Genomic DNA, 20,777 nt, shown 5'->3' with positions numbered 1-20,777 from the left:
GACATCATCTGAGGAAAGGTTTTCTTGTCTCTTATTTTGATAAGTATGTGTACATGTGTTATCTAGAAGCTGATGTACTATAAACTAAGGATAGAACCAACCAGTTAGCGTTCGGTGAGTCCAAGAACCTTAGAGGGGGACCAACATGGCTAGAGCAAAACTAATTGGACTGCTTCCTATCCCTTCCTACCTATCCTGAAATCTCATTTGCCAGTCAGCTTCTTGGAAATTGTGTTACTGAACATGTGAGCTGGCTTGCCAGCTTATGAACGGCAGGAAAAAAAACATGCCTGTTTTTTTTTAATCCCATTTATATCCCGCCCTTCTCCGAAGACTCAGGGCGGCTTACAATTTAAGCACAAACCAATGTGCTTAGCAATAGCTAAGCAATAGCAAAGCAATAGTTTTGGGGGAGAAAGAGAGAAAAGAAAGGAGATCCAGGTGTTTCCTTGATTTATTTTAAACAATTCTAGGAAAGAAGTAACGGGGAATCATATCCAATTACACTCTCTTAAAAATACAAAGAGAGAGAGAGAGAGGTAGAGGTAGAAATAGAGAAAGGAGGAAAAAGTAATAGAATTTTACTGAATTCTAGAATTGATCTAAGATGGTTGTCAGTGGGATAGCCTCTGGGGCTGAAGCAATCACCTACGTCCACATTCACATTCACCAACCCCCATTACAAAATCCACAGTGGCAGCTGTGTTTGGATTTTCTTGCTTTCCTCTCAGTTCTTTTTGGGCAGTTAAAAAGGCAGCGGGGCTTAAAATGTACTATTCCTTATTGAACTTTCTGTTCAAGAATTCACTGGCATTTAATTGGCTATATAGGTGGGCAGCTGTCGGAGGTTCTTTCGGGTTGATTGAAAACCTTTCTCTTTGCTGCCCATATCCTGCTCCTCCCTCTTTTCATGTGTGGATTATGGTTTGCTGAAGAGTCAGGTGCGTGTTGGGGAAGGGGAGTGTGACAGGGATCTACAAAAACAAAGCAAGATGGAGAGTTTAGGGAAGAGTCCAGAACTTTGAACAACCTCCAATAGTCATTTGAAGGCCTGGTTGCCATCTAAACTATCCTGGACCTCAAGCTATATTTTGGCTCTCACTTTATATACTGTCTGATATACGTAGTGATAACTGCTGGCTTATGTAAGTGCAGTTATCCCAACAATTTTTTTCCTAGGCTAATTGTAATGTTTTCCTGCAAGAGAAAAAAAGAATCTATATTCTGCTCACAGATAAAATATAATTCATCTGCATATTTATTGTAATACTATGCCTAAGTCATTTGTATTGTTTTGTAAATGATGCAAACACTTAGGGAAAGAAATAGGCAACTTAAATAAATTATAAAATAAAATCAGTTTGTTGGGTAGTGGGTAGGTTTAAGAGATTCACAAGCAGTCTGTCTGTGTAGGAGACTCCGTCTAAACAGTTGCCATAATTTCTCCCTCATTCCTGAAATAATGCTGCTCTTGATCATGTAGGAGATTAGGAAAGTTTCATTATTCCTTACGACATATCCTGCCAAATGAAAGGATGTGAGGAAGACATGGGTTGTTGCCCACATATGATTAGGAAAATTGTCCTTAACTATTTGTGACCGAAATCTTTGTCTATTGTCTAGACAAAATTGTAATAATCCTTACTATATAAAAATAAATAAGTCTAGCTTCATTCCAGATGTGTGTGTAATTCTAATGACTGCCCTTAATTTAACCACAGTCTCTGAGACATTCATATTATTTACCTTAAGTATCACTGACATTGCTTTGATACTGTTATAGACATAATGATAACATTTTACTAAATAACAGACCGTGGCAATTGAAGGTTTCCGTTACGGGTGCACTACATGTGTATTTGTTTCAGATTCCTTTAGGACTGTATAATTATTAACTTTCAACAAGCAGTAGTGCTTCAAAGTTCCTTAGAAGTAACTTTAAAGTATGTATATATAAATAATTACATATACGCACAACAAACTGACATAGTGTATGTAGCAAAGCCTTTATAGGCTATATGAAGCCTGATAATTTCCAATTACTTGTTGTATTGTAGGACAATTAAATTAACCAAGTTGTTACCATAAAATGTGGTGATTACCACCTACTGAGATTTTTTAAAAGCAGGAGATTTATTTAAATTCACAGAGAATAAAGCTACTAATCGTGGCACTATATAAATCTATCTGTTTTGAATGAACAATGTCATATGAAATCTCTATTGTGGTACTATAGGATGCAAGAGACTTTAACAGTATAGCTATAAATTTAGTTTTACAATTTTATTTGCCATGATTTTTTATGTCAAATAATTGGTCAGTGTGTCGATAAGAAAAGAAACAGTTGAAAACAAAGAATTAGCATGATATAAATAGCTGCCGAGTTCAATTAGCCACTGCTTGGGAATTTTAACTTTTTTTGTATATCTAAAGGGAGGGTTTTTTGTTTCTTTCCTTCCTTGCCTAATTATTTTTTCTCCTGACCTTACCTTACATGCCTGAAGTTTTGTTCCACTCTTACTCTTCCTGAGAGTTATACTTCCTCTTTCCCCAGAACATCCTTTTTGAAATTATTTTGCTATTTCTGCTGGAATAAAGGAGTATGTGGGAACTATATAGTATGTACAATGTTTTCTGGGTGTGAGGAAGCATTACATCAGGGGTCTTCAAACTTGGCCCTTTTAGGACTTGTGGACTTCAACTCCCAGAATTCCTCAGCCAGCGTGCCTGGCTGAGGAATTCTGGGAGTTGAAGTCCACAAGTCCTAAAGGGGCCAAGTTTGAAGACCCCTGCATTACATATTAGAAAATGGTTATAGATAGGAATTTTGTAAAGGGGATGCTTTGTTTATAGGCAAATAGTTTTAAGTACGTAGTAATTCATTTAACTTACAGTTTCTTGACTCTGCCCTTTTGGGGAACTATAGCTTCTGGAAGGTAAATACATATATTACTTTGGAAATATATAATACAGGCGTATCATTTATTTATTCAATTTTTATTCTACTAAAATCACATGACTCTCATCTGTTACAATGTTACAGTAAAAACAAACAAGCAAAAAAAGTAATAAAACCCCAAGTTTGGAAAAAAAAGTAAGAAGAAAAAATAGGGATTGTTTTTAACATCTTCCTAAAAGCTACAAGTGGGTGGGCAGTCTGAGCTTAATGGGAGTCCGTTCCATAGCATTTATGTGCTACAGAGAAGCAGTGGCTTCTGGCTTCAGCTCTCATGGCATCCCAGAAATGCTGGACTACAAGAATGAAGAAGGGAAAGAGACCTGTAAGTATCCAGGTGGCAAGCTATGAAGGCTTTTTATAGGTTAAAATTGGCCCTTTAAATTGCCCTTGAAACAGGACTGTAGGTATAATATATCGTACTGTAGAGCTACCTGTAATTATGGAGTTGGTTTTAAAGGCAGACCTATGTGAAGCTCATGGGAGTACTACAAGTAGGCCTTAACTTATGACCACAATTAAGCCTGAAATTTCCATTGCTAAACAAACCAGTTAAAGTGAATTTTGCAACCTTTCTTGCCACAATCGCTTAAGCGAATCAGCGCAGTTGTTAGTGGCACTCTTGTTAAATGAATCTGGCTTTAACCCATTGACTTGGCTGATCAGAAGAACACAAAAAGGGATCACATGACCTTCGGACACTGCAGCTGTCATAAATACATACCAGTGGCAGTTATCAGAATTTTGATTGTTACCGATTGGGAATGCTGCAACAGTTGTAATAAACCATTTTTTCCCCCAGCACCTTTGTAATTTTGAACAGTCACTAAATGGTTATAAGTTGAGAACTTGTATATGTGACTGTCTAGTATAGGTGATGAGATACTGTTGCTAGATCCTCTTGTATTATTTAAGGATGAAATAGGCAATATTCAAGCAGGAGCTGTAAGCTCTGAAGAATCCCCAATCATGAACCTGTTCCTGCATGCATAGGGCCTGCTGCCTAGGAATAACAGTGGTACCAAAAGAGAAGGTAAAGTAAAGATAAAGGTTCCCCCGCACATACGTGTTAGTCGTTTCCAACTCTAGGGGCCGGTGCTCATCTCCGTTTCAAAGCCGAAGAGCCAGCGCTTGTCCGAAGACCTCTCCGTGGTCATATGGCCGGCATGACTAGACGCCAAAGGCGCATGGAACACTGTTACCTTCCCACCGTAGTGGTCCCTATTTTTCTACTTGCATTTTTACGTGCTTTCGAACTGCTAGGTTGGCAGAAGCTGGGACGAGTAACAGGCGCTCACTCTGTTACGCGGCACTCGGGATTCGACCCGCCAAACTGCTGACCCTTACCGAAAGAGAACTCCAATGTAAAAACAACTGCTTTGCTTGAGTTCTCTTTTGAGTCTGTTCTCTGCCATCCAGACCCTCTGAGCTTCCATGCGCTGGAGTACAGTATCAATAGGATTTCTCCCACAAACCAAGATAGCAATCTGCAGTTGGATATCACAATATACTGTTGAGTGACCTTCCAGGGGTTTTGTATAGCTTAAAAAGCAGAAGAGCAAGGAATGACTCTCATAAGTGAGGGAATGCTAGATTAACCTCTCTTCCCTGACAAAAACAGAACGAAATTGTGACAAAGGAAGGAGTGGAAATCAGTCCCCAAACTCCCCAAAGAATTCCATAAAATGTCACGTGCAATAAGATTGAAAACTGCTGAAGAGAAGGAGAGCTGCACTATACTGATTTAGGTCCTGACGTAGATCAGCAAAACAAAAACCGATGCCATCTTGATCCCATATCCAGGACTGAACACAGATTGAAATGATCCAAGCCACCTGCTTCTTCTAGGGTGCCACATATCTCAACATCTACGACCAACCCTTCTTTCGGAAGGGAAAGGTGGAGACCAGAAGATAATTATCCAAGACCATAAGACAGAGGTTTCCAGCATTTTGGGCACCAGGGACCGGTTCTGTGGAGAGAGGTTTTTCCATGGACCGGAGGGTGCGTGGTTTTGTGTGCTGCCTGCATCTTGCGGATGGAGCTTTGCTGGTTTGTGTGGACCGGTTGCTGGCTTGCCGTGACCTGGTACTGGTCCATCAATATACATACGTTTGTTTGGCATGAGACAAATTTTCCAAGAAGTCAGGTTAGGTTGAAAAATACAACAGCAAGGTTATACAATTGTGTTTAGCAGTCTTTGTCATCAATGCAAATGTAATTTATTAATGAGCAATACATTTTAAAAGATGCTTGCCCATTTCTAGGCAAAACATTTTTCCTGGCATTGTTTAAAAGACTACTTCTCTTATTCAATCTCTTTAAAAGACAAACTTTCCAAGGGTAGCCTTTGCAGGAAATCTTTTTCCTTAGAATCATTACCCTGTTATTTATTTATTTATTTGAAATTTCATTGCTTCCACTTCCTCATATAGTCATGGAAATTAATCTGTTTGTTTATTTGGCTTCCTCTACATCCTTACTGTAAATTTCACAATAAAGATATTGGTAGCAGCTTAAAGGTATAGACTGGGTTTAAAATCTTTTCTTTCTATCCTTTCTTCCTTTTTTTTTTGAATTAGTCAACCTGCTTGTTAGTACCTATCAGAAATTTGAGGATGCAAAACATACTGTGCTTGTATGGATTTTTAATGATAATATAATTAATATAAAATTTATTTCACTGGGGTACTGACAGTGAAATTAAATGTGAAACTGATGAATTGAAAACCAAAGAAGCTTTAATTCTCAATACAAGAAGGCAAATATATTGTAGGCATAATTGAGACTTGATGATTTCTTTGTTTGGAATATAGCAATTCAAGGATATAATTTGCTAAAAAAAATAACAGAAACAGGAAAGGCAGATGAAAAGCACAGTTATCCGCATTGGTTCAAAAATGCAAGTGAATAAATTTGGTTTCTAAGAGACTTTGGGTTAAAAAAAATAACTGGAGAAAGGAATAAAAGCAATACAGGTAATCCTTGACGTACAACCATTAGTTTAGGGACTGTTTGAAGTTACAGTAGCACTGAAAAAGTGCCTTATGACTGTTTTTCACACTTAACAACCGTTGCAGCATCCCCGTGGTGACGTGATCAAAATTTGGGCGCTTGGCAACTGGCATGTATTTATGATGGTTGTGGTGACTTTGGGTCATGTGATCACCTTTTGTGACCTGACAAAACAAAGTCATCGGAGAAGCCAGATTCACTTAAAAATTGTGTTCCTAACTTAACAAGAGCAGTGATTCATTTAACAACTATGACAATTAAGGTTGTCAAATGGGGCAAAACCCACGTAACAGCTGTCTCTTTAAGCAATGGAAATTTTGGTCTGAATTGTGGTTGTACATCAAGGACTACCTGTCCTGTGATCAGTGTTGTGATGAGAAATAGAAGTCAGATTGTCATCTGAAAGAAAAGCTTTGCAACACCATAGCGTAAATGGAGCATCTCTCTTCCAATGGTTAAATGAGCTATGCTTTTTTCAAGGGATTGTTTTTGAAAGCTATTCCCTGTTGTTCTCTGCAGGTACATCTATTTTGGGCTTTTCCCAATACCACAAACAGATTAATATATATTGAGAAAGGCCTCTTCCATGTGCTTTGCATAGCCCTACCGGTTAGTTTAGTTCCTCTTGATAATTCAACCAAGGGGAAAGTATTTTTCTAAAATCAAACTTTTTCCAAGAAGACATGAAGTATTAAAAGACATTTTCCCTGACATTGTTTAAGAGACAGAGTTTTCAAGAATCGTCTTTCCAGGAAATTCCCTTTCCTTAAAATCATTACACAGAGTTTTCAAGAATAGTCTTTTCAGGAAATTCCCTTTCCTCAAAATCATCACACTGTCTCTTTCTCTTAAAGTTTCATTGCTTCTACTTCCTCAGCTAAGCTAAATAAAGGAAAATTTTGGACAATCAGTGTAGTGCCTAATGATCACTGGAGGGGAAATGTCCCAAAATTTAGAAGGATGGGGAGAATCTGGGAAACTACAGGTTGGTCAGTCTGTCATTGGTATTTGCAAAGGGACTAGAAAATGTCATAATGCAAGAGATCTGTATTGAAAAGATGCAATAATAAGAACCATCAGGAATAGCTTTCAAATAATCATAATCTGGGCATAGTTTAGTCTTGATTTCAGCTACATTTGGGGCAAAGTATTGCTCCATATTTTGTTTTTTAAACTCCTTAACACATTCTAATAGGCTTCCATCCTTATAGAGAATAATTTCCTGCAAGCTTTAACCTCCACAGGAAGTGATATAATCAGGACAAGTGAGGAGTACATTTGCTCCACATTCAGACTACTGTCCTACTGCTTAATGGAAGGAAAACCAAATCCAAACTGTGTTGGGTCAGTGACAAATTGAGATAGGCCTAAGATTCTCATGATAGCTATGAAGCATGTTGAACTAACACAAAACTACATTCCAGAAGTCTGCACCAATTCCAGGATAATTTATTTGCCACATTTCTAGGCCACCCATTTTCAAATAGTGGTGAGTGACTTCACAAAACAAAAGCCCAAATACATTAAAAAAAATTTTAAATTTATTTTAATCCCATTTATATCCCACCCTTCTCTGAAGACTCAGGGTGGCTTACAATCTAAAGCACAATGTGCTTAGCAATAGCCTTCATTCTATGTATATGCCTGCTTATTAGGGCTTTTGGGGGCCCCCAAGCGGCATTTTTACAAAGTCAGCTTAATTGCCCCCAACAATCTGGGTCCTCATTTTACCTACCTCGGAAGGATGGAAGGCTGAGTCAACCTTGAGCCTGGTGGGATGCGAACCTGCACTAACTGCAGGCAGCTGGTGTTACTTAAGGAGGCATTAGCCCACTGCTCCACCAAGGCTCTTGCGTAAAGTAAAATAGGCATATAGAGGGAAACCATAAAAGATGCATGATATCTCCATTTCCCTCATTAAAAGGAGACCTCAGCCAGATCACCTAGAGTCCTAGACCCAGACCTGGGAAACAACTAGCTTTTAAAGATTGCTTAAAGGCAGGTTAAATGGCTAAATGGGGGCCATGCGGACCACTGGAGTGCTTCTGTAGATTTTGAGATGACCTCTTTCAAGTGAGATAAAGGGAATTGGCCACAGAGGTAGGTGGTACACTAGCAGAATCTCTAGTCTGTCCCAAATATCCAAAGTGGTCAGTGTGTGCGTTCTCTAGGTAAACCTTGGGTGTCTAACGTCAAGTCAACTTTGGGGATGTGTTTTTTTTAGTCAAGAGACATGTTCTGGAAACGATGTTGGCTTGGGTTTTTCTTTTCTGTAAATAAATCTTAATATATCTTTAATGCAGGTTAAATAGTATTACATAGACCTGTTTTTTAGGGAATTGATAGTTACTCATTTGAAAAGCTTGGAATCAAATTTAAACCAAAGGTCAACACTGTTAAAATGTTGCTATTGGATATTTTATTTATTTAGAGGCAACACGATAGTGCACACAATCTGATATTTTGGTACACTGAGGAAGTAATGGAACTTTAAGGACTTCAGTTTTTGTATGGCTAAAAAAAAGACATGTGGAAATCATAAGGGGTATTGTGTGGGTTTAACATTTAAGGCAATTTGCCGTGGTTTAAATATAATTAGGAAATCCATTCTTTTATGTAGATGTAAAGACTAGTAAGTCTGTTGGCTTTCATTTCTTAAGAATTACAATTTGTGGTTTATGTTTTTTTATGTTATGATTACATCCTGTATAAATTGTTTGGCTTATACATATTGCTTAAAAGCCAGTTAGCCCATGTTCTTAGGAAGAAGTACTAACATTTAGTCAACTTACCTATGGAAGAAGTTACTATGTAATGGTACATGTTACTTTGAAATAACATTAGCATTTTTTTTAATTTACTGTATGTGGCTGAAGTCTGAGCTTTACCTCTTTTACACCAGTTTTCAAAATAGATCAAGGCTCTTTTAAGGAGGCTTCAAAATGAAACAAATTTTTATTAAAGATTCAAATAAAACTTAATTCCCAGACTAAATTTGTGAAACTACTTTTATTTGATGTTACAACTTTCCATTTTTGGAACTCTTGAGGTACTGTGGGTCAAAAATAATACATATATTCTACCTAGAATAATTATAAAGCAACTCAAAAAATGTAGACAAGTGTCTTAACTCCTCAAGAGCAAAAGTGTAAAGTCCTAGTAGCAAATATAAGTGAGGTTTTCCACGGGGATGTATATCAGGTAAGAGTCAATTCAAATTTTTTTACATGATTTGAAGAGCTGAATTGATATAGATCAGGGGTGTCAAACTGCCAGCCCACGGGCCGGACGCGTCATCTAGAAGCCGCGCCCACCCCATTGCTGGCAATGGCAAAACAGTCCCGATACGTTGCGTCACGAGTTTGACATGTCTGATATAGATCATTAATTTGTAATAAAAATCTAATCTTGCAACCACTGCAGAATTATCTAGTGCAATTTGATAAACCAATTTATTGCACATTTGTATTCAGAGAGTTTCACAGTGTTGCCTTTCAATCAAAGCTTCAAACAGCTATATTTCTTTTTCTTTTTTGTCAGATCACCTTAGAGTCTTTTCTTTCACTGATCAGATGTACCCATACTGAATATATGGTCCCTTAGGTCAACAGCTTTCAAACATAGTCCTTTGTTTGTTTGTTTCCTTAGTCCATTGTGGCTACTTGAGTCACCAGAAACCAGTCTGAAATGTCCCACTATAAATAAGGCCTTAAAATTGAAAAGAGTACCTTCAAATTGCATTAAAAAAAACGGTACAGATCTCTCAGCATAGGCATAATACAACTACTGTATCATGAACCAGTCAGCACTATAGTTACTATATTCCATAATTATCAAAATTTGGAATGCTCTTCAAATATATGTTTCTATAAAGTTTGTTGATTTCTGATTATTATGTAACTTAAGACATGGGTAACTGTTGCCAAACTCAATATTTTGTGATGTGCAGTTGCTAGCTTATACGTCAGGACCAGAAGTTAACTTAGTTTAGTTAGTTTAGTTTATTGAATTTATATACCGCCCTTTTCCCATAGGACTCAGGGCGGTTTACAAAGTATTTAAAAACATCAATACAATACAAAAGTTAAAGACAAATAAAATAATTAAACTTAATGTTGGAAAGTTTCTTAAAACTCAGTCTTCTCTATCTCTCTTTTCCATCCCCCTTTCCGACTGTTAAATGAAAAATATCTCATGTTTAAAACGTCCACCTGATCTACAAACAGTTGTCAGCAATGTGTGCTTTATATTGTGGTTTAACATACCGAATTTTCATGAAGTTGAGGTTTTGTGGTGTTTTCTAATCCGCCATGGCACTTTTATTACACAATTTTGCCGCATTTTTATTTAAAAAAATTATTTCAAATAAAAAGCAAGCATTATTTCAAAAGAGCCGTGGTAGCACAATGGTTAGAATGCAGTAGGATGGTAAAAGGAGGAGCCAGATCTTTTGGGGCAACAGGCTGACTCTGTAAACTGCTTAGAGAGGGCTATAAAGAAGTATGAAGCGGTATATAAGCCTACGTGCAATTGCTACGTGAAATATTTTATTTTACCACTCGTGCTCTTGTGAGATAATTAGGTATAGCTATTCTAGTTATGCTTTTACTAATATTAACAATTTATTGCTAGATAACACCAGAACGACCTTTTATACAGAAGCTATTCCGTCCTGTTGCTGTAGATGGACAGCTACATACACTGGGTGATCTCCTAAAAGAAGTTTGTCCTGCTGCAATTAATTCTGAAGGTATTCTATTAAAAGATGTAATGGAAAATGTTCTTCTTGCTTATAGAGGGGGGCTTGGGAAATATTTTGGGGGGGTTGTTTTTTAAAACCACCTCTTGGTCTAGAGCAGGGGTGGAGCGTAGCTGGCTCAGGAATTCTGGGAGTTGAAGTCAAAGAGTCATAAAAGAGCCAAGGTTGCCTACCCCTGGTCTAGAAGGTTGAAATGAAGCTAAAGCATACAGGTAGTCCTTGACCCCATGCTTAGCAATCATTTAAAGTTACAATAGACCCCCCAAAGCTACTTACAACCCAGTTTTGAAGTTCTGATCTCTCTCTCCCCCCCCCCAAGTCAGGAGACCTTATTTTGGGAGCTTGGCAACTGGTCCCCATATATGGTTGTTTGAAATGCTCCCAGTCATGTGACCACGATTTATGATGTTTCTGCCAGAAACTGGCCTTTATATCTCATTTCCAGCAAAAACCATCCCACGGTGAACAGTAGGTTTGCTTAATGGCCGGGTTGTTTGCTTAATAACCTAGGTGTTTGCTTAATGCCTACCACAGAATTGGTCATAAAATTGAGCCCAGTCACATGGTGACTGCTTTATGACCAGCACAACTTATAACTCTAATTTCCAAGCTCAATTATGGTCATAACTCAAGGACAACCCATCATGAAATATAGATGACAAGTAGCAGAAGCAATAGAATCAAATTTTTATTTGGATTTTTATTTGGGCAAGGAGAGGGCTTTGCCAAGTCTATATAGTCTCTGCTCCTTTTCTGTGTTTGGCAAGATCAGAATAAATTGTTTTTTGGTTTGCAGCTTTTGAAATTTGTTGTGATATCTAGGGAAGAGGAGACAAATCAGCTTCAGGAGGAGGTCTAGCACCAACTCAACATTCTCTACCTGAGAATGCATTATTTACATTATGTTACACCTTTGTCTAGAATCAATTGATTCAAACTATTTCACATTTATGAACTGTTCAATCATTTCTTGAGTAGACCTCAGGTTTAGAGAGCTTCAGTCATTATGGATATGAGTATGGGGAGTGTTTCATTTCACTTTGTACCCCTGTAAAATCTGTTCGTAAAGTTTCAGGGAACATTTGGAATAGTATGTATATGTTTTGGACAATTACAGGAGGAATAAAGAACAATATCATCTGTGAACAGAATCATCTATGATCATCTATGAATAGAAAGAACCTAAGACCCAAACATGAAGAATCACTGACTAATTTTCAGATTAATACCGTATAATACAATTCAGAATTTGTCATACAATATACAAACTCTTACCCATAATTTTGTATGCCTGATTCAAAGATGATGATGATAAATTAATATAATAATAATAATAATAATGATGATGATGATGATGATGATGATGTTGGAAGGGATCTTGGAGGTCATCTAGTCCAACCCCTGCTCAGGTTATTACCTGAATTTTCTTTTTTCTTGTCTTTTCTTTTATTAATATATGGAAGCACAACCAAGAAGAAAGTAGAAATGAAAAGGGATTTACAAGATATTCAAAGTGAATAAGAATTTTGGAAATGGCACTAGACTAGTATGCGTACAAAGGCAGTTTATATAATTTAGCAGTTTAAATTTATTATAATCAAATAAATGTTTGGTAATTAGTGGAGGCCGCCAATATAATCATCAATCAGAACAAACACAATAGGAATTTCTGTCTATTCTGAGAAAGTTTCATTATTATAACAAGTCAGGCAAAATCAAGTATTTTTTTAAAAAGTTACATTAGGAGAGACCCAAATTTTGGATGTGCTGCAAGTCTGTATGCAGAATTATAAATGTTTATAAATGTTTTCCACATTAAATTAATTAAATTAATTCAGTATCCAACTTGTTTTTTAAATCATTCTTAACACTGATGTGTGCTCACATAGCTTAATCTGCCATTCTTTTGAGGATATGGCATTGGTTTTTTTATATGATAGAATTTTCTGGGAGTGGGATACTTTTAAGTTACAGACTCATTCCTTAAAAGTTAACAAACTTTAGTTGAAAACCACAGCACCATACTCTGTAGATATCATTAAATCATTTTATATCCCAATTCTCTCTTACAGCATGGAGCTTAATATGTGGAGACAGATTTTCATTGTTATACTTTCTGAGGCGTCCAACAAGATTAACAAGAACTCAAGGGTTCCTCCTAACGTTATTGCTGGGGAACTTAAAAAAAGAATCTTTCTTATAATTATGCCATACTGCTGAGATTCACAGAACTCTGAAATACAGTACAGATTATTATTATTTTTTTAATCCCATTTATATCCCGCCCTTCTCCGAAGACTCAGGGCGGCTTACAATTTAAGCACAAACCAATGTGCTTAGCAATAGCCTTCATTCTATGTATATGCCTGCTTATTAGGGCTTTCGCCCCCCCCCCCAAGCGGCATTATTACAAAGTCAGCTTAATTGCCCCCAACAATCTGGGTCCTCATTTTACCGACCTCGGAAGGATGGAAGGCTGAGTCAACCTTGAGCCTGGTGGGATGTGAACCTGCACTGATTGCAGGCAGCTGGTGTTACTTAAGGAGGCATTAGCCCACTGCTCCACCAAGGCTCCTTATAAGGCCAAACTCTTCCTTTCTATGACCTGTAAAGAGGATGGAGTTTGGTCACGTTGCACTTGCCAGAGGGCTATGGAACACTCCCTGTGAATTGCATGGATAGTAGATAAGGAGAAAAAAAAATCCCTTGACACAGGCTGTCATGATTTAAAGTAATTATGGCAAGCTTTTCCTGTGCTTTCTGTGTTCATAAGTCAAGGTCCCTAGCTGAAACTAAATGAATTTAGCAGCAAAGTATCCTTTACTTCGGTATTGCTGCTACTTCTGTGATCAGAAGTCTCTCTTGCTTAATATTCTGAACATAACTGTTTGATCCACTTTTATTCAGCAATTGTTACGCTTTAAAGTAATGATTAGTGTAGCTGAACCTTGGTATCGTTTGCCATCATTTGTGTGTGAGCCTGGGTGGAGGTACTTGAATTTGTATTATTTGTTGTGAATAATACTGCCCTTCTGCTTATTATCATTGAATAAAAGCTATCAAGGCTTGTATGCACATTTTTACTGCTACATCACGTAGCTTGCTCTTAAGATTTGGCTTAAGATTAATTGCCCTTTTAAAGTTAGGGTTTGATGTATTGGCTCTGGCCATATCCAGACTCAGTTAACCCTCTGTGATTTGGTTGATGGCTGCCATCAATATGGCTGTGACTGACATCTTTTAGAATGTTATGTCCTGGACAGACTTTTAGTCAGAGGCTTCTCATTGATTAGGCAAATTTTCACTAATCCACAGAAAAGGAAAAATGTATTTGAACAAACTTATGAAAATATATAAATGGTTCTTTGCCTAGCTATCAGCTGAAATAATTAAAAATAGTGTGTAATAAGAATTGGGCAAAATAGTAAAAGCATGGATTATTAAGGAGAACTACAATCAAGCTTTCCAACAATTACACATCACTCTGTTTTACTGTATATGTGTGTGTGTGTGTGTGTGTGTGTGTATGCATGCATGCATGCATTTCACTGTGCATTCTTTTTACTTGTGTGAGCTTGTTGAATTATCTAAACTAATATAGGATACCTAATAAAGTTAAGAATTTATACTTCAAGTGTTACTTCAAATATCAGTTGTTACTACTAGCAGCCTATTGTCTTTAATGCATTGTTTAAAATCTTAATAGTATTGTTACTCATTGTAAGTGTGAATATTTGGGAAATAATGAGCTGTTGTTTAGTTAATGAAAGTAAGGTGTTTCTAATACAATAGCATAAAGTGACTTCATTGTATAATGTAATAGGATTCTACTTTTAGATTTTGTTATAGGATAGAAAAATGTGTTGAGGAAAAGATGAGTTGACTTGACAAGTTATTGCCATTTGAATGAACACACCTTTTCCCTCAACATGTTTTTCAGCTAGGAGAACATTTGAGAATGGCTAAACTTATAGTTTGGTCTAAGGCAAGGGTGTCAAACTGCCGGCCCACAGGCCGGATGCATCATGGCGAAACCACACCCACTCCATTGCCGGCAATGGAAAAAAGTCACGATATGTCGTGACATGTAACGTGACATTGCAAGTTTGACACCCCTGGTCTAAGGTATGGTTTAAGATGATGTAATGTTGAATGTGCTTTTCCAACATTTATTCAAGGCAAAGTTACCTTCCTCTAATTCAGTTTAACAATTAAAAATACAGTACATAAATTTAATAGCATAGTACTGCTTATTACAGTAATCAAGAGATGCCAAAAAAGAAACAAAATAGCTTTAGTTAAATGTCATTAAATCAGGCCTAACTCTTCACTTCATTGCTATTAACTGTGAGTTCACTAAGCTAGATGGTTGGCACTGTCTTAGTTTTCTTAATATTAACCCAGATTTTTCACTTTCCATTTTTTTATTTCCATAATGAGCTCTTCCAAGTTTTCTTTAGAAGGGGTATCATTTACTTATTTTTAATTGTTGGTATTTTTACCTCCAATTTTATTCAGTTTATTATTCTGATAATTTATTTGCTAGACAAGTTAAACAAATATGGCGAAAATGCATATTTCTCTCAGTTTCACTTCTTACTGTGAATTATTCTGTTCTTCCAAATTCAGTTCTTATATAAGCTTCTTGTTCTTCTAAAATTTCATTGGAAGAATAATTCTGTTTTCTGGTGTATTGCTTACTCTTAATAATTTATATGTTCTGGCATGATCTACAGTCAGAGACCTTGCCATAGTTAATAAATCAAGGATAAATTTATCTTGTCCTCACTGTTATTATACTTTATTAGATATCAGATCTTGTATGTCTCTGTCTTTTCTGAGATCTGTATTTAATATTTTATCTCTATAACTTTTCAAAAGTATATAAAAGTGGAGCCAGGAATACCTCCTTTTTAAAAGAATTTTACAAATAAAGTGAATCACTATGGAAGTAATTATTTTGGAAAAGCCCAAGCAGATTTGTGAGGTATAAATAGGTATAAGTGTCTTGACTTTGATATTTTGAAGAATAAGGTTCTTCAGACTCTTTTCCCAAGGTTTTAGAAGGTCTTCTAAAATAATGGGGACACTCTTGTTTGCTGGTCTGTCATATTAATAATATCAAGTTGTTGGTAGCTATCTCTGCCACACTTAAGTGTTTAATTCAATTCACTTCAAACTTTTAATAAAAGTGCCCACAATTGCTGATCTTTCCCAGAATCTTACAACTTTCTCCTTTTAAGGACCTCTCTTTGATGCAAGATACTTATCTAAATTGTTCCAATAAATCAACTCCATCTTGAAACTCCTGAATTATGAAGGCTCCTCTTGGAAAAACTCTCAAATTATCACCTTGAAACTATATGCATTATTTACTCAGGAATACCTCTACAATATAAACGCAGGTGTACAGATTAATCTGGAAAATGTGGTGGCCACCACATTTTCCAGACTTACAAAGAGAGTATGGCTTAATAAGAAGCTGACAGAACATACAAAGATCCAGGTCTATAGAGCCTGCGTCTTGAGCATACTCTTGTACTGCAATGAGTTTTGGACCCTTCACGTACGGCAGGAGAGAAAGTTGAACACCTTTCATATGCGGTCTCCGATGTATTTTATGGCATCACCTGGCATGACAAAGTTCCAAATAGCGCAGTCCTGGAATGCGCTGGAATTTCTAGCATGTATACATTATTGAAACAGCGATGTCTATGCTGGCTTGGGCATGTCGTGAGAATGTCTGATGGTCGGATTCCGAAAGATCTCCTGTATGGAGAACTAGTGCAGGGAAAGCGCCCCAGAGGGAGAGCAGTGTTGCAATATAAGGACATCTGCAAGAGGCATCTAAAGGCCTTGGGAATGGACATTAACAGCTGGGAAACCTTGACCTCTGATAGCTCAGCTTGGAGGCTAAAGACGCAGCATGGCCTTCTCCAATTCGAAGAAACACTTGTGTGCAGGCTGAGGCAAAGAGGCAGTCCTGGAACCAGCAAAATCTGGGGCTGGACAGGGGACAGATTGTATCTGCCCTCAGTGTGGAAGGGCCTGCCACTCTCGAATTGGCCTTTTTAGCCACACCAGATGCAGCTTTAGGACCTCTTTCCAGAGCATGATGCCATAGTCTCTCGAGACTGAAGGATGCCAAGAACAGATTAATCATAGTCTCTTTACAGCTTCATCCCAATTAACAGAGGCACTTTCTTCCCCTCTGCATATCATTCTGAAAACAAAAAAACCCAATCCCTAGAAAGCAGAGCTGTGGAAATCCCATTTTCAAAAGACTCCAAATACTGTAATCAAAGCCCCTTGTAGCTTTCATATGAAACTTTGATAGGTTTCATTTTGCCACAAATAAAATTAAGTCTATATGTTTCTTCTAGATTTACATTTAGACACATTCGTTCAAGCACCTTAAAACCTTTTTTTAAAGATGAAAAGGTGTTTTTTTTAGTAGCAATTTAAAGATATTTAGCAGATTGTATTTAGCTGAAATATGGCAGGGTTATTTTCTCCAAGAAGCAACTTTCGAGAAAGTATTACATTTGGTTGTTTTCTAACGCTGGTCAATGAGGGCAATTTGATTTGGATTTTCTGCAATAAAATTTAAACCCAAATTAAACTGGCCAACGTTGATGTCTACCCAAGCCAAATTTAGCTCTTTGCATAATCTCTGAACCTTATATTCATATACCCCTGTATTATTTGTACATATTTCATTTCTATGACATGTACAAGATGGGGCCTAGTTTAGTCGTATTCTGTAGTAGATTCACTGAAATCTTGAAGAACTGCTCCAAACTATTTCATTCAATCTGCTATAAGCATATTTAGTCTGGATCCAGTTAAGTATTCCACAATTGTGCACATGCTTTGTCCTTTTGTAAATTACTGCCACTCAAATGTATTTAAAACCTTTGGATTTAAGAAATCTTTTGAAGCTGCCTTAAAACTATTACTTTTCATTTCAGTGTGCACAATGAGAGAAAGGTTGGTGTAGTAAGATTACAGTGTTTTTTTTTTAAAAAAAAACCCAGCAGTTTCTTGATAATATTACAAAACTTCATTTAATAGAACTTTCCGTGTACCTTTACAAACTCATTTGAACTGTAGTAAGATAATAATCAGTAGCAATAAAGCAAGGATTCTGCAGAATTTCACTATGAAACAATGTATCATATACTTACAATATAGTTGTTTCTTTTTAAATCTGACAATTGCTAACTTAGCAATTTCTCTCTCTCCCTCTCTATGTGAATTAGATGGTGAAAAGAAGACTCAAGTGATGATTCATGGAATAGAACCAATGTTGGAGACACCAATACAGTGGCTAAGTGAACATATGAGTTATCCCGATAACTTTCTACACATCAGTGTTATTCCATTGTCTGCAGATTGAAGTGTCATGTTTGACTGAGGATCAGCCATTGTTGGGGACAGCAAAATGTACACCTAAGTTCAATCAAGCTTGGTGAGGTTGACCTGACCAAAAATCCTTGCTCCTGCAAGCTGAACGGGAAGAAAGATCCTTCATGTGATAACAGCAGTTGAGCTGGCCAATTTTTGCATTAGCCCTTTTTTCCCCAATGTCATCATTAACTTTGAATGTGGCTCATGAAGACTACTGCAAATCTTCTATTTTTCTAATGGTAAATATGAAGTGGAGAGCATGAGGAATAAGTGGAAATATGCACCACTTTGTGTTTCTTATTAATCAATAAAAGGGTGTTTCCCAAAGTTGTAATGACTTACCTTTAAAATAAAAGTCTGATTTATTCTAGAAAATTAGATGAGTATCCTATAAAAATTAATGTGTGGTATCTCTTTAGAAAAAAAAGATGGCATGCTAACGTCCTTTCTCTGGGATTTCATACACAACGTTTCTTTCCATTTTTGTACTTGGCAACTGAATTTTTAAACAACCACATGTTTTGTATTACACAAATTACATTAATGATCTTAAACACATTACTAGCATCAGTAATCTTACTGGCGTTATTATGCCTTAGTTCAAAATAATACTGGAATGTTTCTTGCATAATTTACTGTGATATTGAATATGCTCAGATAAATGTCTTCTTGAATGCATGCTGCAAGATGATTGGATAACTGGGTTCTCTATCAGCAGAATAGCACCATAGGTGGAAGGTCTTTCTTTCTTTCCCCCCAGCAGTTTCCTATATAATCGACTACCTACTCTGGCAAGTCAAAGAACAAGGTTTAGTGAAAAGTAGTGTGAATATAAGAAGGTGAAGGTGGGGAGGAGCTCTGTTATATGGCCAGATGTCCAGTTATATGGCACTGAGCAGACCCCCAAAACTACTGGACAATATAATGTTTTTTTAAAGAAATATCAGAAATATATTGGTATCAGTTAAGCGGTGAGATCATATGCAGCAAAAAAGTTTGACATTCCTTCTAAATAGATTGTAAGAAGATTTTGGAAATTTCAAGGCTTGGGTTTTTTTCAATTCCCAAAGAAGTAATAGGTAGATGATACTGAAGACATCTGAAGACATCTCAAGTGAGCTGAAGCCTCAGCAAGAGTCAAATGGAGGAGTCCTTCTCCTTCCAAAAATACCTTCTGTCAGCTTAGGACAGGGGTGTCTAACTGCCGGCCCGCGGGCCGCATGCATCATAGCGAAACTGCGCCCACCCCCTTGCCGGCAATGGCAAAGTCACATCACATGACATTGTGAGTTTGGCACCCCTGGCTTAAGATAACTTTAGCACATTAGTTCTGGGCATCTAACATAAAACAAGGCGGATAGGTCAACTATTATCATAGAAACATTTAGACACAAGGCCATTTTTAAATTATGTGTTATGTTTCTGGTCTTACTGGAGTTTGGGATTTATTTTTATAATCAATGATTTAAAATTATATTTGGAAGTATTAGAAATTCCTTCATAGTTTTGGCTTACATTTGTTCCAGAACTTTCCAAAAGAAGCTTCTAGACACATACTTTGGTTATAATGAAGACCTACCAACAGTAGCAATTGCCTCCTTTATTCCAGTAGTAAATAAGAGAAGTAATGAGTGTGTACTGAATTCTTACCTAACTGCCTTGTATCATCTTCTAAATAAGATTTTTTTTCATGGCCACTAGACATTATAAAATGTAGAACGTTTTCTTGAAATAAAATTTGCTATTCTCAGAATTGTGTTTTTTTAAGTATTTCACCTATGCATAAAATATTGCAATAGTTTAGTCACAATTCAAACTGAAACTGTGATGCTAAAATGAATTCATGATATTGAATGCATTGAAAAATAATATTTAAGCACAGATAGTCCTTGATTTATGACTACAACTGACACTAAAATTTCAATTGCTAAGCAATGCGGTGGTTCAGGGAGTCACAACATGTCTGGACCTGATTTTATGATAATTGTTCCTGTAGTTGTTAAGTGAATCTAGTTTACACAATTGATTTTGCTTGTTGGAAGCCAGTAAGTTGCAAATCACAATCACATAGCTACAAAATACTGCAACTGTTGTAGATTTTTACTGATTGCCAAGTAGCCCAATGACAATCACATGATCATAGGGGTGGTGTGACAGCTGTAACTTTGAGGATGGGTTGTAAGTCACTTTTTCCAAAGCTGTTACATCTTCAAACCATTATTAAACTAATAGTTGTACCTGCATTCTGTTCAGATATCAACCTAATTTGCACACCCACAATACTTTAGATAACTGAAAGAACAATGTATTTCTATATTTGGAAATGCTGGTGTCTTCTTAAACCCAGAGTGATGTCCAGTTTTGGACAAATGTGATTTGCTCAAGCATTCTCTCCTTTTACCTACATGTGCAGAACAGAAGAACTAATCTACATGCTGTCACAGAAAGAACATTGTACTTGTATCTTTCTGATAATTCCTTTGCTGACAGAAACTTTCAGAATCAGTAAAACCAGAAGAAGGTTCTATTTTGGCAATTCTTCCTCCTTCCTGCAACTTTTCACAAGTGCCCAAATCTATTGCCAGCTTCATAGCATTATTTGAGATGCCATGTGAGATTACAGGGGAAAAGCAGCAA

At 36.8% G+C, this 20,777-nt stretch overlaps 1 protein-coding gene across 4 annotated transcripts in view; it reads left to right on the top strand.

Moving 5' to 3' along the window:
* ATG5 (autophagy related 5) overlaps positions 1–19,887 on the top strand; it is a 48,405-nt gene extending 28,518 nt beyond the window's left edge. For all 4 annotated transcript variants that reach the window (XM_083348928.1, XM_083348929.1, XM_083348930.1 and 1 more), the window contains exons 7-8: positions 10,604–10,721; positions 17,993–19,887. In XM_083348928.1, the coding sequence (XP_083205054.1) occupies positions 10,604–10,721; positions 17,993–18,129 (255 nt within the window). In that variant the 3' untranslated portion in view covers positions 18,130–19,887. The remainder of the gene's footprint in view (positions 1–10,603; positions 10,722–17,992) is intronic.
* Positions 19,888–20,777: the final 890 nt, after the last annotated feature.

The sequence above is a fragment of the Vipera ursinii genome (assembly GCF_947247035.1).
Source record: "Vipera ursinii genome assembly, chromosome: 1".
NCBI lineage: Eukaryota > Metazoa > Chordata > Lepidosauria > Squamata > Viperidae > Vipera > Vipera ursinii.
The sequence above is the reverse complement of the archived record's forward strand: the minus strand, read 5'-3'. Positions and strand labels throughout refer to the sequence as shown.